This window comes from Hemitrygon akajei, chromosome 11 (assembly GCF_048418815.1).
Source record: "Hemitrygon akajei chromosome 11, sHemAka1.3, whole genome shotgun sequence".
NCBI classification, from domain to species: Eukaryota; Metazoa; Chordata; class Chondrichthyes; order Myliobatiformes; family Dasyatidae; genus Hemitrygon; species Hemitrygon akajei.
Genome location: NC_133134.1, coordinates 146,692,119 through 146,717,483, shown reverse-complemented (window position 1 = coordinate 146,717,483; position 25,365 = coordinate 146,692,119). Strand labels below are relative to the sequence as shown.

Here is a 25,365-nt window from a genome sequence, read left to right as displayed (position 1 = left end):
AGAGACAGAGTCTCACTGAACTCCCATCAAAGAGAATATTTAAAATTCTTTAGAGCAGGTATACCTCAAAGAAACTTGACAGTGGAGCTTTGTTAGCATTTGCAAGCTCTGTATAAGGCCTTCTGCCAAGTGAGTGCATCCGTGCTGCTTTGCATTGACTGTTAACTTTTTGGCAGGTTTTCCAAAGCTAAACCTTTAGCTTTCTTTGCAGATTGGCTTTTCCAAGATCAGAACCTTTTGTGTACAACTTCCTGTTCCTGTTATTTTGTGCATTGTCAGTAGCAGACTCAAAAGCTTCAGCCTTGTCCAAAGATTATATGTTACACATTAGCCACATAGTAAAGGAAAAAGAATATATTAAATGGTTCATAAAGAAATTGTAGTTGGTGTAAATGTCATAGTGTAATGACATAAAATAGACACCCGACATCTTGCTTAGTATGGATGAGTTAGGCTGAAAGGTTGACTTCCATACTGTATAATTCTATGACATCCAACAGATAAAACTAGGCAACTCTCTAAAAATGGCCATCATCTTGGTAATCTCAGTAGTGATCTACTTCTTGAGCTGTTCAACTTGTACAGACAAGGTTCATGTGGATCTACTTTAAAAGTCTTCAGTGATCTGCTACCCTTTCACCTTTGGCTCACTAGTTCAAATACACTATTGGCTAGTCACAAGTCTAGAGTCTCTGGCACTGAGTCTGACCCTGTGATAGATAGATAGGTAGATAGATAGATACTTTATTCATCCCCATGGGGAAATTCAACTTTTTTTCCAATGTCCCATACACTTGTTGTAGCAAAACTAATTACATACAATACTTAACTCAGTAAAAAAATATGATATGCATCTAAATCACTGTCTCAAAAAGCATTAATAATAGCTTTTAAAAAGTTCTTAAGTCCTGGCAGTAGAATTGTAAAGCCTAATGGCATTGGGGAGTATTGACCTCTTCATCCTGTCTGAGGAGCATTGCATCGATAGTAACCTGTCACTGAAACTGCTTCTCTGTCTCTGGATGGTGCTATGTAGAGGATGTTCAGAGTTATCCATAATTGACCGTAGCCTACTCAGCGCCCTTCGCTCAGCTACCGATGTTAAACTCTCCAGTACTTTGCCCACGACCTGTGGGAGAGCTGTCGTCATTGGAGACTCTATAGTCAGGGGAGCAGACAGGAGATTTTGTGGATGTGAGAAGGACACCCGTATGGTTTGTTGCCTCCCGGGTGCCAGGGTCTGGGATGTCTCTGACCGGGTGCATGACATCCTGGTATGAGAGGGAAAGCAACCAGAAGTCATGATACATGTTGGGATCAATGACATAGGCAGGAAGAGGGATGAGGTCCTGAAGTGTGAGTTTCGGGAACTAGGCAGAAGGCTGAAGAACAGGACCTCAAGGGTGGCGTTCTCAGGATTGCTGCCAGTGCTACGTGATAGTGATGGTAAGAATTGGAGGAGATGGCAGTTGAATGCGTGGCTGAGGAGTTGGTGCAGGGGGCAGGGTTTTAGATTTTTGGACCATTGGGATCTCTTCTGGGGAAGGTGGGACCTGTACAGATTGGATGGGTTGCACCTGAACTCGAGGGGGAGCAATATCCTTGCTGGTAGGTTTGCCAGCATGGTTCGGGAGGGTTTAAACTAATTTGCAAGGGGGATGGGACCTGGAGCGATAGAGCAGTGAAAGAAGTGCATGGAGTAAAGCCAGATATAACATATAGAGAGGCTTTGAGGAAAGAGCAGCAGAATAAAGGGTATAAAGGTAGTAAGGTAGAAGGGCTAAGATGTGTGTACTTCAATGCAAGAAGCATCAGGAACAAAGGTGATGAACTGAGAGCTTGGATACATACATGGAATTATGACGTAGTGGCCATTACGGAGACTTGGCTGGCACCAGGGCAGGAATGAATTCTCAATATTCCTGGATTTCAGTGCTTTAAAAGGGATGGGGGGGGGGAAGGGGAGATGGGTGGCATTACTGGTCAGGGATACTATTACAGCTGCAGGAAGGGTGGGTAATGTAGCAGGATCCTCTTTTGAGTCAGTATGGGTGGAAGTCAGGAACAGGAAGGGAGCAGTTACTCTGCTGGGGGTATTCTTTAGGCCCCCTGGTAGCAGCAGAGATACTGAGGAGCAGATTGAGAGGCAGGTTTTGGAAAGGTGCAAAAATAACAGGGTAGTTATCAAGCGTGACTGTAACTTCCCTAATATTGATTGGCACTTGATTAGTTCCAAGGGTTTAGATGGGGCAGAGTTTGTTAAGTGTGTCCAGGACGGATTCCTGTCACAGTATGTTGACAGGCCAACTAGGGGGAATGCCATACTAGATCTAGTGTCAGGTCAAAGATCTGTCAGTGAGCATCTGGGGGACAGTGATCACCGCTCCCTGACCTTTAGCATTATCATGGAAAAAGATAGAATCAGAGAGGACAGGAGAATTTTTAATTGGGGAAGGGCAAATTATGAACCTATAAGGCTAGAACGTGTGGGTGTGAACTGGGATGATGTTTTTTCAGGGAAATGTACTATGGACATGTGGTCGATGTTTAAGGATCTCTTGCAGGATGTTAGGGATAAATTTGTCCCAGTAAGGAAGATAAAGAATGGTAGGGTGAAGGAACCATGGGTGACAAGTGAAGTGGAAAATCTAGTCAGGTGGAAGAAGGCAGCATACATGAGGTTTAGGAAGCAAGGATCAAATGGGTCTATTGAGGAATATAGGGTAGCAAGAAAGGAGCTTAGGAAGGGGCTGAGAAGGCCTTGGCGAGTAGGTTAAAGGAAAACCCCAAGGCATTCTTCAATTATGTGAAGAACAAAAGGATGACAGGAGTGAAGGTAGGACCGATTAGAGATAAAAGTGGGAAGATGTGCTTGGAGGCTGTGGAAGTGAGCGAGGTCCTCAATGAATACTTCTCTTCGGTATTCACCACTGAGAGGGAACTTGATGACGGTGAGGACAATATGAGTGAGGTTGATGTTCTGGAGCATGTTGATATTAAGGGAGAGAAGGTGTTGGAGTTGTTAAAATACATTAGGATGGATAAGTCTCCGGGGCCTGATGGAATATTCCCCAGGCTGCTCCACGAGGCAAGGGAAGAGATTGCTGAAACTCTGGCTAGGATCTTTATGTCCTTGTTGTCCGTGGGAATGGTACAGGAGGATTGGAGGGAGGTGAATGTTGTCCCCTTGTTCAAAAAAGGTAGTAGGGATAGTCCAGGTAATTACAGACCAGTGAGCCTTATGTCTGTGGTGGGAAAGCTGTTGGAAAAGATTCTTAGAGATAGGATCTATGGGCATTTAGAGAATCATGGTCTGATCAGAGACAGTCAGCATGGCTTTGTGAAGGGCAGATTGTGCCTAACAAGCCTGATAGAGTTCTTTGAGGAGGTGACCAGGCATATAGATGAGAGTAGTGCAGTGGATGTGATCTACATGGATTTTAGTAAGGCATTTGACAAGGTTCCACATGGTAGGCTTATTCAGAAAGTCAGAAGGCATGGGATCCAGGGAAGTTTGGCCAGGTGGATTCAGAGTTGGCTTGCCTGCAGAAGGCAGAGGGTCGTGGTGGAGGGAGTACATTCAGATTGGAGGGTTGTGACTAGTGGTGTCCCACAAGGATCTGTTCTGGGACCTCTACTTTTTGTGATTTTTATTAACGACCTGGATGTAGGGGTAGAAGGGTGGGTTGGCAAGTTTGCAGATGACACAAAGGTTGGTGGTGTTGTAGATAGTGCTAGGATTGTTGAAGATTGCAGAGGGACATTGATAGGATGCAGAAGTGGGCTGAGAAGTGGCAGATGGAGTTCAATCCGGAGAAGTGTGAGGTGGTACACTTTGGAAGGACAAACTCCAAGACAGAGTCCAAAGTAAATGGTAGGATACTTGGTAGTGTGGAGGAGCAGAGAGATCTGGGGGTACATGTCCACAGTTCCCTGAAAGTTGCCTCACAGGTAGATAGGGTATTTAATAAAGCTTATGAGGTGTTAGCTTTTATAAGTTGAGGGATAGAGTTTAAGAGATGCGATGTAATGATGCAGATCTATAAAACTCTAGTTAGGCCATACTTGGAGTACTGTGTCCAGTTCTGGTCGCCTCACTATAGAAAGGATGTGGAAGCATTGAAAAGGGTACAGAGGAGATTTACCAGGATGCTGCCTGGTTTAGAGAGTATGGATTATGATCAGAGATTAAGGGAGCTAGGGCTTTACTCTTTGGAGAGAAGGAGGATGAGAGGAGACATGATAGACGTGAACAAGATATTAAGAGGAATAGACAGAGTGGACAGCTAGCGCCTCTTCCCCAGGGCACCACTGCTCAGTACAAGAGGACATGGCTTTAAGGTAAGGGGAGAGAAGTTCAAGGGGGATATTAAAGGAAGGTTTTTCACTCAGAGAGTGGTTGGTGCGTGGAATGCACTGCCTGAGTCAGTGGTGGAGGCAGATACACTAGTGAAATTTAAGAGACTACTAGACAGGTATTTGGAGGGATTTAAGGTGGGGGGTTATATGGGAGGCAGGGTTTGAGGGTCGGCACAACATTGTGGGCCGAAGGGCCTGTAATGTGCTGTATTATTCTATGTTGCCATTATATTTTTCTTTAGAAACTATCCAATTTAGCCAAGATAATATTTTACTTCTTTCCTCCTTCCCCATTGGAAACTTCTGATGCAGTGACATTAGATACATCAAAGTTCTCAAATGTATTAAAGAGGACTTCTTCTGATTTGCCACCAATGTAACTTAGCTGATCAATAATCAGAGATAATAAATCTTGCTTAGATCTGACCAAATATCTGATACGGGGGGGGGGGGGGGGCGTGGTGGTGAATGTATTGTCTTCCAATAATGACTCAGTCAAATGATACTGAGTCTAGTATCACTTCTGCAGGGTCACCTCAGAATGGAATATACTTCCCTTACACTCCCTGACCCCACAGCCAACTCACCATTCAGATTGCCTTTTCCCTGACTTACTGTAGTTTCCACCATCTTTTCAGAGAAGCCCTTTCATGTTCATATTTTTCTGATCCTCATTATGGTTTTTACCTTAGGTTACAGCATTTTTCAAATACCCTGCTTCAAAGAAGATTTGTCACTTTGAAGAAATTTAATTTGAACTGAAGGAAACAACAATAGGTAGGATGTACAACTATGGTGAACAACAAGGAGCATCTGAACAAGGCAGCCACGTCTCCCAGCCTATCTTCAGCTGCAACATGAGATTTGCCTTGGACACCAATCCAATTACGTTGTGTCAGTTTATTACAAGTTCACACTGGAAGATCAATATATGTCATTTTTCTTTCTCTGTTTGTTTCCCCAGTCTTCAGCTAGAAGTGCCAAATGCATTCTGCCCTCCTGCCGAGGTCTCGACCAATTTCACGCAATTTTATTCACTCCGTGTAACATCAAGAAGCAGTTCAGAGCACAGGATACAGCAAAACGTCTGAGAGCCAACAACATTTTTAATGTACTGTTCAAGACATTCTTCAGAGCTAGTTGCACCTCTAGCCAAGCAATTGCAGAACAAGTCTAACACTTGTATCTGTGTGAGAAACTGCCCACAAAGAAAAAAAATCTGCCCAAATACAGCTCCAGTAATCTACTCATACTTGTCAACAAATATTGGTATTGAGCGGCACTCATAACCTACATGGAGATTCTCACTGTGAGTTCTGCCAAAATTCTTTCATGACAGACCTCACCATAGTCTTAGTAAAAAGATAAGACAAAGATATGGGTTTAAAGTACATTTATTATCAAAGAATGTATAAATTTACATAATTTTCAGATTCATCTGCTTACAGGCAGCCACAAAGCAACAAATCCAAAAGAACCCAATTAAAAAAAGATCAATATGCAGCGCACAGAGAAAGAGAAAAACAAACACAAATCATGCAAACAATAAAAGCAAGCAACAGCATTCCGAACCAAATTGAGTCCCGGAGCACGGAGCAGTTGGAGTCAGCCCATTGCCCCGGGCTCAGTACATCACACCGTGGGGCAAATCACTGCCAAGCTTGCAGACACAAAGCACATAGCAGCCGGAGCGGTCTCACAGTCTCAGTGCCGCGGAGAGAGGAGTAAACATCGCGGAGGAGCTCCAAACTAAAGACAGAGTGTCTTCTTCAAACATCAAAATGCCACTTGAGTAGTGGAGTTGTGGAGCCTTCACTTCATAAAATGATGAGATTTAGAAACAGGCTGAGACCTCAGTAATGGCTGGAATCACACCCAGCATAAAAGAAGATGCCAATTATTATTCATCTCAATCTTCAAGCAACTTCTATTTCAGAAGTGATTGTATCTCTATCATTAGGACAGATATGGACACAAGCCCTTTCATTTACTGTACTGCTGATCGTGAGATAGTTCATGCCTGCTTGCACAACACTTGCATCTCATCCTGGGATGATAAGTTATATTTACAACATATAATTACCTTCTCAAATAACAGGGAATCACATCATCTCTTCCTGACATTTACTGTCTTTATCATTATCACTGTCAAATCCTCCACCTTCAATATCATATCTGGTCTGTCATATAAACGCATACAGCTTCAGGAGCATGTTAGATGGTAGGCATTTTGTAGCATTGACTCATCACAAGCATGATGAATATACTACATTTGTCTGGATGAATGCAACTCCATTAGGAATCCTCAGCTCATTGCCACTCAGGATTAAACAACTTGTTTGGCTTCCACTCTATTTTTCTCTTCCCAAGGATCTGACATACCTGTCCTCCACTACTTGGAAATGTAAAGGCAACAGACATGAGGAAATACCACAATCTCCAAGTCACAGTTATTTCCAACTTTGAATGACATTAAGGATTCTTCATTATCACTGTTCAAGGTTCTCTGTCTCACAACATTGTGGGAACTCACAAAGGCATCTCGCTTTCACTTTGTCAAGAATAATTAGGATTGGGCAATAAACCCTGGCCTTGCCAGCAGCATCTTCATCGTGTGTAAGAATAAAATGTGAAAATGTGGAAATGATGAATCAATGTCCAGACTAAAGCAAGCGATTACAAGATGATTTGACCAAATTTCCTTAAGCTACTACCCCACAGTGTAATAACATGACTTTAATCCCTGGACTAAATCCATTATGTGGACCATAAGACATAGGAGCAGAATTAGACCATTTGACCCATCAACTCTGATTTATTATCCCTTTCAATGCCATTCTCTTGCCTTCTCCCTATAACCCTTGATGCCCATACTAAACAAGAACCTATCAACCTCAGCTTAGATATACCCAGTGACTTGGCCTTCACAGCTGTCTATGACAATGAATTCCATGTGTTTTTACATGTTTTTACTTATAGTTACATACTTACATGTTCTCGCATTAGTACAAATTAAAAATAATGACAGAAGAAACTATTAACACATCAGCTTTTAATTGCCAAGTTTCCCTTGACATGTCCATGAAACTAATTCCCAACACAAAATACTGCATATCATCAATATGAAGCATTAAAATTATGCTTCCAACTTTTCAGATGATAATGAAATAGAATTAGGTAATACTGCAGGAAAATAAACTATCTTCCAGTACTTCACTTGACCTAAATCTTTATTCCACCATCATGCCCATATTATTGCTGATTATGCTAGAGGTTACAGGAAAATTTAAGAACTGGTATTATTCATAGAAATCTTTACTATTCACTGTTCAGTTTCTTTAGGACTATATGAAAGTCACAAAATTTGTATCAAATTTGTATCTTTCAATGAAGCACAGCCTCTGTACTAAACTTGCTCAATACTTATTAAATGATTCTAGCATTGCAATCTAAAAGACAAGTTGTCTGATAGATTTCTTCAATTGCCTTGGATCGGAATGAGGTCCTCTTTGAAATGCTGCACTTATTTTATATATATGTTAATATCATAACAGGTCAGATTAAGGTTTGTTCATATAAAGAATTTACAATTGCCCTCTGAGCACATCTACAAATCAAATATAGGAAAATATTTTGAAATGCATTTTGATGCTGGCATTATGCCAACCATATCAAAATTCTTGGGCTGCCCCAGGCATTATGATTTCTCGGAAAATATAAAACAACTAACAGCCCGCACGACCTTCAAATATCAAAGTTTTCTCTGGAAATATTGGCTTGATGCTTTTAGGCGAGGAACAGCAGGATATTTCAGTGTTGCTTTTGGGTCTGAAAATTGTATATCATTATGACTGTCCAGAAATTTATCCACAGCCACAGGTGCCAAACATGCTGCCTGGTTAATGGACGATATTTAAGCAATTGGGTAAGTGAACAAGGAGGAATGAAGATTGGAATACCCTCTGTGTGTCTAAGAATCCTTGGATAGTTATGGCTTCTACCATTAAGGAAGGTTTCTCATGATATTGGAGTGTCAGGTGGAAGATTGAAAGATCAGTGAAAAGGGTGGAGGATGGATGAAAATCATTGTGCAGAGGGGCAGGATCATTGAGGAATACCAGGATAGCATGGGCAGGGCCCTAATCAAAAATCCAGAAAACTGTGAAGACCTAATTGTCTTGAGTGTCCAACACTGATCTAATTTTCCCAGCAGGAAATAATGTTCCCTACGATGTTGTAAAATAGGGGTTCCCAACCTTCATTATGCCACAGACCCCTACCATTAACAGAGAGGTCTGTGGACCCCAGGTTGGGAACCCCTGTCCTAAAAGAAAAACACATCAAGTGTGCAAACGTGAATTTCACCCAGAAAAAAAAGCCCAGTTAATTTCCAGAGTGGTGTGACTCAATCTGAAAATTGTTGCAATTATGTTCCACTCTGGAAACATCAATTTTCAGATGTATATCACTGGAAAAAAGCACTATGTTTCTGAATTTCAAAAGCCCCAATTTATGCATTGCAGATGCTTTGTGAGCTTCTTTTGGCAGCGTACTTTTCAAATTCAAGATCACTCAAGTGGCTGTCATAAGATATACAATACTCATCTTATTGGTTCAGTTTGGCAGGCTGCAGTCCATTTGTAACAGTGCTAAGAGGTATCGGCAATTATGAATACTCTCCAAAAGTTTCTATTAAATAAATGCTGTCAAATGTATTATTTCACTAAAAGCAGTCATCAGTCCTATTTTTATAACCACATACATTTCTACATGGTTAAGATGGCGCCAAGCTGCAGTCTCTGTCAAGATCAAAATTTAGCTGTTTTTAGATTTGTGGGAATAGTTTTGGGGACAGAGTGGGTGAGTTAGGCATTAGGTTAGGTTTAGAGAAAATGACATGGGGAGCTAGAGGTTAAAATAGGACTTAGGGACAGAGATATGGAGGAGTTGGAGGTCAGGCCTTTTCTCCGCGCTCAGAGGCCAATTATATGGATGGGTGATGAAGGACAACCATGAGTATTGGGCTGTCCCAGGTTTGGATGGGTCTGTGCAAGCAGAAGGCACAAGGAGGCGAGAGGAATGGTTAGTTGATACAAGGAGATTGAACCTACAATTCAGATTCCTGTCATTGGCTGGCCAGAGGTTGAAACAGAAGATCAGAGGCCAAAGGTCAATCAGAAGATCAAAAGTCAAAGCCCAATGGCCAAAGCCTTGAGACTGGAGGCCTGTGTTAGAATTGGAGGACATTCCATGTGTGTGGGTGGGTGGGAGGGAGGGGTGTCTCAGGAAACAGTTGTTACTGTTTTGTGGCTTGTTGTGTTCTGTGTTGTTTGTCCGAGTAATCTGGACTTGCATGTGTGGCATCACTTGTGGGCTGCTTCCAGCACTTCTTTAGGTGTATTGGTTGTTAATGCAAATAACACCTTTCACTGTATCTTTTGATGTACACATGATAAATAAATCTCAAACTTAATCTATTTTTCCATCAGTCAACAAAATTCATAAGTTCCTGTGTAATTTAAAATATCATGGAAACAAAGTTGGATTATTTCTTTCTTCTTCATCCAGCACAGACTCGTTTTCACAGGCAACTCACTTCATAATCTTGAATGATTACATCACCTCAGACACAAAATCTGAATACATATGAAAACTAGAATTTCACTTGGAGAATTCAGGATAACAGTGTACCTGGAAAATGTTCCCGCATAGATAATCATAGAGTAATCTTCTTTATAATCTATTATTCAGGCACCACAAGTGATCAAGTCCCTCTTAAAACAGTCTAGCACGAATAGAAGTGGACCAGTTGTTTTGTAACCATCTATCTTGCCTATCAACAGAAAGTTCAATAATTGATGTGATATCTTTCAAATTGATTTTTTCCATTCTTCACATAAAATATCTTTGACTTCTGTGATTAATGCATAAAGGAAGAAATCCTTAGCAGCTGACCTATTTCCATTCACGACTATCACAAGAGCCATGAAATCAAATAGTATTAGTTGATTAAATAGAGTCCCTTGGGTTCAAAATATTATATAAAATATGGTCATTTTCCAATATGGTTAATATGAAGATCAGTTGGTTTCTTTATTCAAATAGTTATTCTTACTAATTTAGTGAAAGACTTCATTGTTACTAGGGCAAAATAAGTTTAGTCTTTTGCTATCTTGGAGACTGCAACCTTCCTTAATATCGATGCCTGACTCAAATTGCTCCAGTGAACACCATATAAACATCAATATTAGCATTGTTTTGTCAGTATAATGCCCTTTGAAGGAAAAGCTAATGAGCAAGGAAATGTCAGAAAAGCAGCAACGTTTACCAATATTCTCTGTCAGTTTGTTTTCAAGACTTTGAAGATCTGCAAAATTCTGATTTAACCCTTTTACGTTCAAACACCATGTAGATTAATATATTGAGTCTGTCCCAGGTAAGAGAATCCTCTGTATCAGGGTAATAAGATATCCCCTCTAGATGGATTTACAAGTCTGATTTGATGTCTTAAACATGAGGCCATCCTTTGGGTCGACCATGGATAATGCATGTTTACATAAGCCAGGGCAGTACGATATGGAGAGCAAGCATTTACCCATGCAGCTGACCCCCTCTCCACTTAGCTGATGAATCCAAAAGAATGGTAGAGACTGACACAGTTTGTCACCAGCAATGTTGGACTGTCTTAGGGACCTCAGCTCTGGAACTTTCCTCAGGCTTTACTCCTGAAGACTTGCCCATGAGTGGTTATAGCCGCAAGGCAGCATAACTTTGAGATCATAACTTTCCTTCTCCTCGGCGAGCTGCCAAACATGGCTGACAAGCCCCATCTGCCCAAGGCGACTGGTTTTAAGACACCAGTAGCCCACTTTGCCCGTTCTCCTGTCAGTAAAAATGGTTCTGCCAGGCTTAGTAGCTAAGCCGCACGTGAAGGCCTGGAGCTGGACTCGGCAATCAGAGGCTATTTGAGATGCACACCATTGGGAGCATTTAATAGGTAGTGAGAGCTTATCATGGGCATTCATCATTTTGTGGGTAGATTATACCAGATCTAGGTTCACAAATAACTGCATCTGCCAGTCTGTTAATAGATCTCATGGCCATGGCCATTTCTAGTTTAATTTCTCAATACTACATAGAACTTACCATTTCCTAACAGGATCAAATGAGAATATCTACAGTTTGCTGCTTCCGTATTTATTCTGTGGTTTGGAGGCTTGTTTTCAGGAATGTCCAGGGCTTCCTTGGCATGTTCGTTATGCTGCTTAGTGAGGCAGGATGGGCACAATATTTTGATGGAGATTGAGGAGGGAGGGAGACTCGCCATTGTTGTAAGGAGTTTGTATGTTCTCCTCGTGATTGCACGGATTTCCTCTGGGTTTTACGATTTCTTCCCACAGTCTAACCTACCACTGGTTGGTAGGTTAATTGGTCATTGTAAATTGTCATGTGATTCGGGTAGGGATAAACCTGGAGTTGCTGGGTGGCATGACTCGAAGGGCCAGAAGGGCCTATTCCATGCTGTATCTCAATCAATCCGTCAATAAATAAATAAACAAAATAAGACGGAAGTCTTATTCTCTGCTTGTATTCTGAACTTCATTTCATACAGCTGAATGGCTTGGTGGGTTGCTGATGGGGACTCACACAATTCGACCTCATTGGCATTGGACAGAGACATGAATAGGTCAGACATTGTAAGGACAGCAGGAAGTCAATTATTAATTTTCAGAATGACATAAAATTAATGGATATTTTAATAGATGCATGAACACACGGAAGAGCAATTATAGGGAATATATTAGCGGTAGTCCTTAATTTTCCAATGAAGTTACTTTAATGAGTGCTTTATTAGATCCATTAATTCAATGTTCTTAATTCAAAACAATTCCTTTCTTTTTGCCCTTACTTTACACTGCTTGGTAATTTTCAAGGCCACATAAGTAGCCACTCTCAATGTTGTCCCATGTTTTTGTATAAAATTACATGTTGACAATATGTGAAGAAAATTTAAATTGAAACAATCTGTATCCATTTAGCCTTAAATTTTTTAATTTTTGTTATAGAAATTATAAGATTGTATTAACTTAAGTTTCATAAGAGAATATTCCTGAGAGAATTGAAGCCACTTTAACATGGATTATTAGTACCATGCATGCATCAGGTTGTGTAAACACCTAACTGAGGGATATTCATTATGGAAGGAATCCATTGGACCTGGTGTCTTCAGTTACTCTTTTGGGTTTAGTTCAGATGCGTGGATTGAGCCAGCCTATGCAGAGTACAGCACTGACGGAAGGCTCGGCCTGAATCCCATTGCACCTCAACTTTCCTCCAACAGTTCTGATTCCACAAAAGTTGCTGTGTTTTATTTAGAGAAACAGCTCATTAACTGGCCCTCGGGCACAGAAGGCCCACTCTCCCCAATTACACTCATGTTACCAGACCACCCAGATGAAACCCACATAGTCATGGGAAGAACTTACAAATGCCTTACAGACAGTGGCAGAATTGAACCCCTGTCATTGTAATACCATTACACTTACCACTACGCTGCCCTGCTGTAGAAATATACACAGCAGAAACACAGAATTAAAATAGGATGTGATAGTCAGAGGGCCAGTTATTCTTTGGTGGTAGAGTTGAAAAACCTGGACCTTTATATCAACCTGTGTGGCAGATCCTGCCCAAAAATTAATCTCCAAAATCAATCACTGTGATTGATTCAAGTGATTTGTTTAATTATTTAAAAGGATTTTAAACAACAAGCATTTGATTTAGAATTGTGGCAAGTGAAACAAAACCAAGAAACATAGAAATCTACAGCACATTACAGGCCCTATGGCACACAGTATTGTGCTGACCACGTACCCTACTCTAGAAACTGCCTTGAATTTCCCTATCGAATGGCCCTCTATTTTTCTAAGCTCCATGTACCTATCCAAGAGTCTCTTAAAAGACCCTATTGTATACTTTAAAATATTTACAAAAAATAAGAATTGCTGAAAGAACACTAGCTTGGGAAGTAGAAATGGAGCTGGGAAGATGAATTTTGAATATTATCCCGATCTCATTCTCCAATGTTGTTATCTGACCTGCTAAGTTATTAGCATTTTATGAATTTATTTCAGATCTTCAACAAATTACTTTTATTCTATCAAGCAAAGAAAGTCTGGCTCTTCTCATTTAAATTACTTATTTTTAAAGTTTTAATATATCTAATGCAACAGTAAAATAAATGCACATCTATCAACCATGTTTCCTTGGCTTTGCAGTTGATTTTTCACAGATGGATTTTAAAATCCAAATCCCGTCTTTCTCCAGATGTGTTGTGGGAAAAAATACTTTTGAAACCATCTGTGTTCTCAGTTGAAATATAATTGATGCACAAACATTTGGGAAAATGCTGTTAACATATGATAAACAGAGAGCAACAATTAACTCGATTAAGATTCGAGCAACTACATTATATTGAAATGTAGCCAGCATGTTGGATGAGAGAACAATTTACCAAAAGCCAAGTATTAAGTTGTGTTTAAATAGGATAAATTAGACAGAATGCTCTTGGAGTTAACTGAACCCCCATAAGGTAACAAAAATGATTTTTAAAATAACATTCAGAGCGCAGATGATAAAATTACAAAGAAACATAAAATATTGAAGCAGGATTAGGACACAAGAGACTCTGTAGATGCTGGAAATCTTGAATACAAAATACCAAATACAAAAATACTGGAGGAACTCAATAGGTTAAGCAGCATCTACAGAGGGAAATAAACAGAAAACATTTTGGGATGAGACCCTTCATCAGGACATTAACATTAGGGTTAGGATATTTGGTCCTTTGAGATCATTCAATATTATCAAGGGCATCATCTATTCCAATACCAGAGCACATTACAATTATTACACCTTTTAAAGAACATGTTCCACACTGATGTTGTTACCATCGTAGATAGTTTCAGATTCAGCCATTTTGCACTGCATCTGTCATGTTTTTGCTCTCTTGCTTATCCTGTCTAAAGCGTCTTGATGTCTCCTCATTACTCACATCTTCACAGAGTTGTGTTGTTAGAAAACTTCAAAATAATGCCTTGTTCTCCTGACCATGTCATTGATGTACATTATAAATCGCTGAAGAATACAATTAGGTTTGTATTCCACCATGCAAAAGACCCTTCTTGCACTTATTTCTTATCTGTCAACTAACTGTAAATCCATGTTGATGCATTAGCCCCAGTACCATACATTTTACACTTTACACATTAACTTTTATATCAAATGTTTTCTGAAGATCTAAGTACATCATGTCCACTGGTTTTCCCTTATCCATTTAACTAGTTACATCCTCCAATAAAGACACAAAAGACTGCAGATGCTTGAATCTGGAGCACAAAACAATTTGCTTGAGGAACTCAGTGGGTTGAGCTGTATCTGTGGAAACAAAGGAATTGTTGATGTCTGGGGTTGCAACCGTGCATCAGGACCTCCAGCATATCTGGCAAACATGATTTTTCTGCCAGAAATCTACCTCAGCTTTGTGAATTCCAGCTGTTCTTTTCATCCATTAGAATAGCCTGAAGCATTTTTCCTACTACTCATGCAAGACCCTTCCTTGCTTTTATAAACAGTTAATTGAGACCTGCTCCCTTTTAATCTGACATCTGTTCCATAATCTACAGAATCCACTGGTCTATACATGCAATGACTTTTCATGACCCTCCTAGCTTTCTTAATTCCCTTCCAGAGTTCTTTTCTGGCTTCTTTATAATCTTCTGGCTCTGTTTGATTCTAGCTTCTTGAGTTTTACATACTCTACTTTCCCCTTTTCTTCTTAACTAAATTCATCACCTCTCTCAACATCCAAGATTGTCTTGCCTTGTCATTCTTGTCCTTCCTTCTGACTGGAACACACCTGTCCTTTACTCTGTGCAATAGGTATTTAAATACCCTCAACATGTTAGATATGAACTTGCTTGGAGCAGCAGTTCCCAGTTCCTGCTCCACTTTTCCTGCCTAATATTTTAGTAATTTGCCCTGCTCCAATTTAATATTCTCCCACAAGGTCCATACTTATCCTTATCTACAGTTATCTTAAAACTTAAGGAGTTGGTGGTCACTTTTTGCTAACAGCTCATCCATTCAAAGGTCGTCAGTCGCTTGGCCAGGCTCATTACCCAACACCAGGTCCAATGACATTCCCTACTTTCGTTGGACTATCTACATATTGAATTAAGTGTAACGGCCTGGGAAAGGTTTCCCCGCTAATGTAATGGTTTCTCTGTAGCGCAGCGTCTGGGTTATGACAAGAGATAACGGGGGCTTTGGAATGTGCGCTGGCCAATGAGGGGAGATGTTTTTCTTTCTTGTGTGCCAAAGGAAGGTTTCACAGTCTTTTGTTCAACAGAAGATGGAGAGAGAAGATGCCAGAATAGGGAAGTCGTAGACTGCAGGACGGTGTGGATTTGGAATGGGGATGGGTGTTGACGCCTGGAGAGAAAATTGATGGAGAATGAACAGACAGGAAAACTGTGAGCCCCGGTGTTGTGTATTAGGCTGTTTCATGAGAATGGGCCCTTTTTCTTTTGTTTTCTTTACTAACCCTACAGTCAAATTAAGAATGATAAAGCTCAATCAATTATACAATTAAGTATTGTGTACTGTTTGTTATTTCATGGTACTGATTTGTAACAGGGGAACACATCACACAGCAAGATTCCTTAAGTTTGGTTGGGCCATTAACTGCTGCCATTAATTGTGGGGAAATGTCGTCCTGTAACAATAATGTCATGAAGAAAACTGAACAGTCAATCATACTCTTCAAGTCTTAGACAACAAATCAGGAATTAAAAGCTCTCATCTTCAATGAGGTATGATTGATGGCACATTCTGATTTTCTCCCCATATTTAAGTATTCATGTGAAGACTCTAGAATTTGAGACCACTTTGAGTGGAATAACAGTGAAAGCTTTGTTGTCATGGCAATAAATTAGATCCGATTTCTAATTGTTATGTTGAATCATATTTCTGCAGTAACTATGCAAATCTGGCAGAGGTTTCCTTGCAAAAGCTTACATCCAAATTCTCTGACCAGTCAGCAATACCACTTTTTATTTGTTAAGCAAGGATAACAGAAGAGACATTTTGTCTTCTAACTGGACAATTTACTCTCAAATCCTTTGGCCTCTGCTGCACCTCTTCATTATACTGTACATTACTTTGTTATGCATAGAGAAGACAAATACAGATACACATGTGATGGAGTGTAGGGATTCAAAGCATTTCAGAGCACTGAACAAATTTCAATTAGGTACATTGATTGTGAATGATGACTTAATATGTTTGAAAAACATATAATTACTATCAAACTCCAGAAAGCTCAGTTGAACAATACAGCATTGTCATGCTTAATATTCTGGTTTTATAAGGCCAATGAAATTCAATGTCACCTTTCATTGCCAAGTGAAAGGGCATGCCAGGTATTTAGAGGCAGTGGAGAAGGCATAGTGACTATGGTCAGAATAAAATAGACTGTGCTAGGTAAATGAGGTTATATTGCTGATGCCAGGGATGATGTAACTGACTATCCCTCTCCACAACAAGGATCCCGTTATTTTGCCTCATCACCGTTGTAACTAACTGACCACAAAATTCTCAAGTTTAGATGTCTTTTTGGACATTAAGTTATGCAGAGTAGGACAAGCTGATGTCTTGCTGAAGACATGATTTGCAGCATATTAACAAACCCAGCTTGATTATTATGCATTGTGTCCCAATGCCTTCACTTTGTTACCACAGAGGAGGTCTGGTAATAGCTGTTAAGGCTGTTTTGCCCTCCCCAATGTATACAGTTCCTCCTTTTTCTCAATTAAGTTACATAAAAATGAATGCTCCTTAGGAATTACAGATCAAGTATCTCCAATTCTTTTTCACTCTGATATGGCATAGAACCAATTAAAATACAGAGAATAGGACCAGGAATAGGCTATTCAACTCTTTGGGTCTGCCCTAGCAGTTAATATGATCATGATTGATGATCCACTTTTATCAGAATTAGGTTTAATATCACCGGCATATGTCGTGAAATTTGTTGTAATTGCAACTGCAGTATAATGTGATACATATTAATAGAAACAAATAACATGAACTACATTAAGTATATGTATCTAAATAGTTAAAATAAACAGCTACAAATAGAAATATAAAGGTAGTATGGGTTCAATGTCTATTCAGAAATCAGATGGCAGAGGGGAAGAAGCTGTTTCTGAATCGTCAAATGTGTGCCTTCAGGCTTCTGTACCTCCTTCCTGATGGTGAGAATGAGAACAAGACATGATCTGCGTGATGGGGATTCTTCTGGATACACACTGCCTCTTTGAGGCATCATTGCACCTTGAAGATGTCCTGGATACTACAGAAGCTAGTGCCCATGATGGAGCTGACTACGCTAACAACTCTCTGCAGCTTATTTCGATCCTGTGCAGTAGCACCCCTCCCCATACCAGATGGTCATGCTATCAGTTAGATTGCTCTCTGCTGTAAATCTGTTGAAATTTATGAGCGTCTTTGGTGGCATACCAAATCTCCTCAAACTCCTAATAAAATATAGCTGCTGTCGTGCCTTCTTTGTAACTGCATCAATATGTTGGGTCCAGGATAGATCCTCAGGGATATTGGCACCCAGGAATTTGAAATTGCTAACCCTTTCCACTTCTGATCCCTCTATGAAGACTGGTGTGTCTTCCCTCATCTTATCCGTTTGAAGTCCACTATCAGTTCTTTGGTCTTATTAACTAACCTGTTTCTGCCTTGTCCTCATAGTCATTGATCCCTACAACATTAAAAAAATACACTCATCCCTCCCTGAATATATTTAATGACTCGACCTCCACTGTCTTCTGTCATGGAGAATTTCATACTTTCACCACTCTGAGATTTAGCACATTACTCCCAATGTGCTAAATCTCATACCCTATATCCTAAGGATATGACCCTTGGTTCTGAAATTTCCAGGCATCCAAATCATCCTCCTACATCTAACTGAAACATCCTCTTGCATTTACTGTTGGAATTGCTTGAGGCTTCTATGAGATCTTCTTTTGTATAGAAAGACCAAAACACAGAGTTCCAGATGCAGTTCCACCAAGCTATTCTTGCGTTTGATCTCTAACCCTCTTGCATCGATGTCCAACTTCACACTGACTTCCTAATTGCTTCCTGGACCCAAGTGCTTGCTCCCAGCAACAGTTATACAAGGAATCCAGGCCTTGTTGCACTTCTCCCGTGCCCAAACTATAGAGGTCTGACTTCTTAATTTTAGATTTAGAGTGGAAAATCTTACATTTATCTATATGCATCTGGATTACATCTTCCCCTCTTCTCTACATCTTCCCTATGTCATTTTGAAACTTCTTAGCCCCGTCCTCATTGAACTCCTGTCTCCTACGAAACCCCTAAACCCTCACCCTCTCATTCCACCTCCACTTACACTTTGTGTTGTCTACAATCTGGAAATGCTACATTTTGATCCCTCATCCAAATAATTAATCTCTATCCTGAATAGTTGAGCCCAAGCATGGATCCTTGTGGTATTAGTCACTGCCTACCTTCTGGAAAAAGGACCTGTTTATTCCTATTCATTGTTATTGCCTGTCAGCCAATTCTGCACTCTATTTATGCCTCTTATAATCTTATACACATCTCATCCTCCTTTGTTCCAAAGAAAAAAACATTGCTCGCTCAACTTTTCATCATAAGACTTATTCTCTAATCCAGGCAGTATCCTGGTAATTCTCCTCTGCAATTCGCAAAGCTTCCACATCTTTGCTATAATGAGGATTTGTCTCTTTCCCCTTTTTAGAATAATGGGGTTACATTTGTTGCTCTCTAATCTGCAGGAACTGCTCTTGAGTTTGAAAGAATTTTGAATGATGACCAACCAATGCAACTACTATTTTTAGGCCTAGTTCTGTTAGTATTCCGGGATTTAGATGATCAGGTCTACGGGGATTTGCCATCCTTTAGCCCATTCATTTCTTTAGCACTGTTTCTTCACTAACACTAATTTCCTTCAGTTCCTCCCTCTCTCTAGACCCTTAGTTCCCTGATGAGTCAGGGAGGTTAATCATATCCTCTTTCATGAAGTCAGAAACAAAGTATGTGTTTAATTATTCAGTCATTTTTTAAAAAAATTCCTAATTTTCACTGTTTCTGATGGTAGGGAACATATATTTGCATTCACTAACATTTTTGACATATTTACAGAAGCATTTAAATCAATTATTATGCAGGTTTACTCTCAGAATGTATTTTCATTCTTTTAATAAATCTTTTTATCTTCCTTTGCGTAATCCTAACCTGTTTCCAATCTTCTGGCCTGCTGCTTTACTGCAAATTTATGTGCCTCCTCTTTGGATATATTACTATCCTTAATTTTATGTACCGGCAACAGCTCAACCATTCGATTTTTGCCTGAGTGGAATGAATAATTATTAGTATTCACCTGTAAATTAAAAAAATAGTATCCACTGCATTTTCAGTGTTGAACCAGTTAGTGAAGCTCCCCATTCTATCACAGTAACTTACTACTCATACCTTTGTTGTTTCCTTTGTTCAGATTCAGGAATCTAGTTTCTAACCCCACTACTTTACCTTCCATCTTAATGAAGAATTCTATCATGTTACGATGTCTAATGGACCACACACAAGACTGTTAATTATATCTTTTTCAACACACATTGTACTGTTTCGGATAGTCTGTTCTCTAATTGTTTCTCAATACATTGGTCTAAAAAAAATGCACAATCAAGCAATTTCTCTTCCAGAGTATTATTGGTAGCTTGATTTAAAGAGTCCATATATAAAAATGATAAGATTAAAATTGTACCCTTATCATGTACACCTCGAATTTCATGTTTGATTTCATCCACTGCACCACCACAACTGTTTAGGAGTCAATAAACAATCCCGGCAATATGGCTTTAGCATCATTATTCTAATACTGCATCAGATGTCACATTGATTACTTCTTTGATTAACATCGTAACACTGCTATCCCAGCTTCTTTCCCCTTTTGATACCCTTTCTTAATGTTATATACATACCAATCGATATTCAGTCTTCTTTCCTGCAGTCATCTTGCCATAATAATATTACTTGTATCCACTTGTCCTGTTAATTCATGTGTCTTATCTGTATATTACTGTGCATTGCCTTTAAACTTACCTAATTGACATTATCAGCCCTCTTAGCTTTTGTTTGCACAATGGATCAGTTTGACTCTCACAGTTTTATGCTTTGCTCCTGCATGTAAATTAGGCCATTAGAACATGGTAGATAGGAGGATTGTAAGTCCATGTTCTCTGCCATTCAGTGTTACCTTAGCTTCAATTTATCTACTCTGCCTGATCCTTTCAATCCTTGATTCCCCTCAGGCCCAAACATACATCTAACCTGCAATAACCTGCCACTGTCTGTTAGGTGTTTGTACGTCCTCCCCGTGACCACATGGGTTTCCTCTGGGTGCTCCATTTTCCTTCCACAGTCCAAGGACATATCAGTTAGTAGGTTAATTGGTCATCATGAACTGTCCCATGATTAAGCTAGGGTTAAATCGGGGGCTGCTGGGTGGTGTGGCTCAAAGGGTTGGAAAGGCCTGCTCTGCACTGTATCACAATAAATAAACGAACAAATAACAGAAGCATTCAACTGGATTACAAAAAAGTTAATATAATATTACAAATTGTGAATAAAAACAGACACAAGGCATATTCTGATATTGACTGATGTACATTCTCATGCTCGATGTATGTGAAGTGGCTGACCAAATGAAAAAGAAAAATTAAGATAAATTACCCAAAAAGTACATTCTAAACTCTACAACTATTATATTCTTTATTTTGGGCAAAACCGTTCAGGAAATTGATTAATGATGTATCATTCTAAATCTTTTGAGATTTCTTGGAAGCAGAAGTTTGTGAAGGAAAATTCTAAGTTATGAATTAATTTTGAAATATGGTTCCCCCAGAATTTTGTCATGTATTATGCATATTTCAATTCAGTAGTTGGAACTTTTATTATAAAGCTATTTGTAAAGCAAAGTAATTTAGCACTGTTAAAAATGTTCAGAAATGGTTAAAGAAGCTGCATAAATTGAAATTTCATGATTGCGTTATATAAATGGCAATTCATAATCACTATTTTCAAATCACACATGATGACTATGATGCACAACTGTGTCATCAATCATATGTAGTTGTAGAGAACTCCAACTGGGTGCTTAGTCTAATGACGATACTTTTATAAATAAACTGATAGCATTGTGTTCAATGCTTCATATTTAATACAAGGTCATACATTAAATGCATCAATATAAGGAAGCTTACCATATTGATTAACACATACAGAAAATAGCAAGTCAGATGTGTATTGTGAAAAATAAAAATCAATTTATATGTTGTCCATACGTTATAGAGCTTATCATGATTGTGTTATATAAATGTATAATATAAATCCATAAGTTATTGAAGTCTATGTATTTCTACTTTTATAATTTGCTTCTTAGAATTCTGACCATCTTTCAAAATCATTTTTACCTGATTGGAGCTCCTCTTGATTGAGCTGGCTTCAATAGGACTGTGATTGTTGTGTCCGTCTCATTCAGAGGGCTGTCAGTGTCATACAATGGCATGGAAGGAGCTGCCAAGAAAAATCAGAAAGAGTGTAAACAGGTGGAGAAGGGAATCAAAATGGAGATTACAAACTCAGACCATCCAATAATTTCATTATCTCTTCATGCTTATTGCTCACTGAGGATGCCACATTTATATTCCACTGTGTCATTTATTGAGATTGTCATCAGGAACTATTAATAATGCCCCATTACTGTAGCTCCATATTGGTTGGTAGAAAATAGTTTTTATTATATTGATAAACTGGTTGACAGAGCAGTTCATTTGTGTGGCTTATGGTTGAAAATAGGTTGAATTCAGCATTCCTTAGAGAAGGGATGGGTGCACATTCTTCATTTTGAACGACCCTCCTTTCCAATCAGGAAATTGCTTTGTTTCCAATGAACTCATTCTTCCATCCCAAATGTTTGTAACTACTTAAAAATAGGTTGGAAATTCAAATTCAACCCTTAAAGGCATCACAGGTCTTCTGAGCGTTTATAAAAACATCTCTGGAATTGGAGACCACAATCTTAAAATGCCACTATTTATAAAATGCTGGAATCTTACTTACAAAATTATTCCTTCGAATTGACTTTATTTTATTACATCCTTCACATTCATGAGGAATAAAAATCTTTACATCTCTACTTAAATATGCAGTGTGCAATCATAGTAATTTATAATATTTATAATAAAGAGAACAGTCAATGTAGCATAGAAATACACTCAAATCAGCAAGTGTTCATCAGTCTGATGGCCTGGTGGAAGAAGCTGTCCCAGAGCCTGTTGGTCCTGGCTTTTCTGCTTCGGTACCATTTCCCAGATGGTAGCAGTTGGAATAGTTTGCAGATTGGGTAACTTGGGTCCCCAATCATCCTTTGGGCCCTTTTTACACACCTGTCTCTGTAAATGTCCTGAATAGTTGGCAGTTCACATTTACAGATGCACTGGACTGTCCTCACCACTCTCTGCAGAGTCCTGCGATTAAGGGAGCTGCAATTCCCATACCAAGCAGTTTTGCAGCCAGACAGGATGCTCTCAATTATGCCCCTGTAGAAAGTTCTTGGGATCTGGGGGCCCATAGCAAACTTCCTCAACCATCTGAGGTGAAAGAGGCGCTGTTGTGCCTTTTTCACCACACAGCTGGTGTGTACAGACCACGTGAGGTCCTCGGTGATGTAGATGCTGAGGAAGTTAAAGCTGTTTACCCTCTCAAACCCCGATCCATTGATGTCAATAGGGGTTAGTCCATCTCCATTCCTCCTGTAATCCACAACCAGCTCCTTTGTTTTTGCGACATTGAGGGAGAGGTTGTAGCAGCAGCAGTACAGTACAAAAGTATAAAAATTTAAAGGTAAATAAAGAGTGCAAAAGAAAATAGTCGTGACTCAGAGGGTCAATGGAGTGCGGAACGAGCTGCCAGTGCAAGTGGTGCGTATGAGCTTGATTTCAATATTTAAGGGAAGTTTGGATAGGTACGTGGATGATAGGGGAACGGAGGGCTATGGTCCCCATGTGGGGCGATGGGAGTAGGCAGTTAAAATAGCTCAGCATGGACTAGGTGGGCTGAAGGGCCTGTCCCTGCACTGTACTTTTTATAACTCTATAAAAGGGAAAACAAGGTACTGTTCATTGGACCATTCAGAAATCTGATGGTGGAAGGGAAAAAGTTACAGTCAGCCCTCCTTATCCGCGAATTCCGTATCTGCGAATTCAACCAACTGCGAATCGCGAAAACCCGGAAATGCTCTTCCAGCACTTGTTGTTCGAGCATGTAGACTTTTTATCTTGTCATTATTCCCTAAACAATGCAGTATAACAACTAGTTTACATAGCATTTACATTGTATTAGGTATTATAAGTAATCAAGAGATGATTTAAAGTATACGGGAGGATGTGTGTAGATTATCGTGGATCGGGATCGGAAAAAATTGTAAGTTCTCTTAATAAGTAAGTCAGAACAGGTACATCTGGTATTATTTAGCGTCAGTTAGTCAAACGTTTGCATTCGTATATAGTATATATTTTACCTTTCTATGCATACAAAACACTTCAGAACGTATGTTTCAGCACCAGGCTCAGGAAGTTCCTCAGTTTGATCTAGTGACAGATCGCTATCGAGGGCGCTCTCCACCATGCCGGGTTGATGTGGAGGATCAAAAACCCAAAACCCTGTGATGAACTACATATACCTGTCTGGACACGCCCCCCCCCGCTGACTGCTCCTGTGGCTCCTCCCACAGACCCCTGTATAAAGGTGATTGGAGGTACGGCTCCTCCCTCAGTCTCCAGGATGTCGTGTGGGGATCTCTTGCTGCTGACTGCTCTCTTCCAGCGAATAAAAGCCTATATCTCGCCTCACGTCTCCGAGAGTTATTGATGGTGCATCAAACCCCAAACCCCAATAATTAAACCACTGCGTTGCTCAGTAATAATTGTAACTTTCATCAGGACAGAGCCTTTCTCACTTTATCCTTTAAAATTGTTCCGATCATTGACCGACTATAGCCTAACGCTTTTCCAATGACCGATGGCATTTCACCTCTTTCCGATCGCTTTATTATTTCTACTTTATTTTCAATCGTTATGGTGATTATTTTCGTGAACAGAAACACTGCGGATTCAGATCTCCGCCGCCGGGTCCTAATGTCCACCGCACTGACACAGGTTAAATAAGGTCTTGGGTTCCGCTGGGTCCTAAGGTCCACCTCATTGAGACAGGTTGAATAAGGGACTTGAGTATCTGTAAACTTTGGTATCTGTGGGGGGTCCCGGAACCAATCCGTCGCGGATAAGGAGAGCCGACTGTATTCCTAAATCATTGAGTATGTGTCTTCAGGCTCCTGCACCTTATCTCTCATGAGAGTAACGAGAAGTGGACATGTTCCAGATGATGAGGATCCTGCCTTCTTGAGGCACAACCTGTTGAAGATAACCTTGATGGGTGAGGATGGCTTGTGGCCATGATGGAGCAGGCTGAGTCTAAAACCTACTACAGCCTCTTGTGATTCTGTCCACTGCAGTCTCCATACCAGGCTGTGGTGAAACTAGTTAGAATGCCCTTCACCTTTCATACAGAGAATTTGGAAAGAGTCTTTGCTAACATACCAATTCTCCTCAAACATCTAATGAAGTTGAGCCACTGGTGTGGCTTCTTTGTGATTGCATCAATGTTTTGGGCCTAGGATAGATCCTCAGAGATGCTGATGCCCAGGAACTTGAGTATGCTCTCCCTTTCCAATGCTGACCTCTCACTGAGGACTGCTGTGAGTTCTCCTGACAAAAGCTGTACTAAAAATTTTAGTTTTGCGATTTGAGGGATGTTTCTTAATGT

At 39.9% G+C, this 25,365-nt stretch overlaps 1 protein-coding gene across 5 annotated transcripts in view; it reads right to left on the bottom strand.

Annotated features, from left to right (window-relative positions):
* ptprt (protein tyrosine phosphatase receptor type T) overlaps positions 1 to 25,365 on the bottom strand; it is a 1,512,449-nt gene that overhangs the window by 396,877 nt on the left and 1,090,207 nt on the right. For all 5 annotated transcript variants that reach the window (XM_073061878.1, XM_073061879.1, XM_073061880.1 and 2 more), the window contains exon 11: positions 21,954 to 22,056. In XM_073061878.1, coding sequence (XP_072917979.1) covers positions 21,954 to 22,056 — 103 coding nt within the window. The remainder of the gene's footprint in view (positions 1 to 21,953; positions 22,057 to 25,365) is intronic.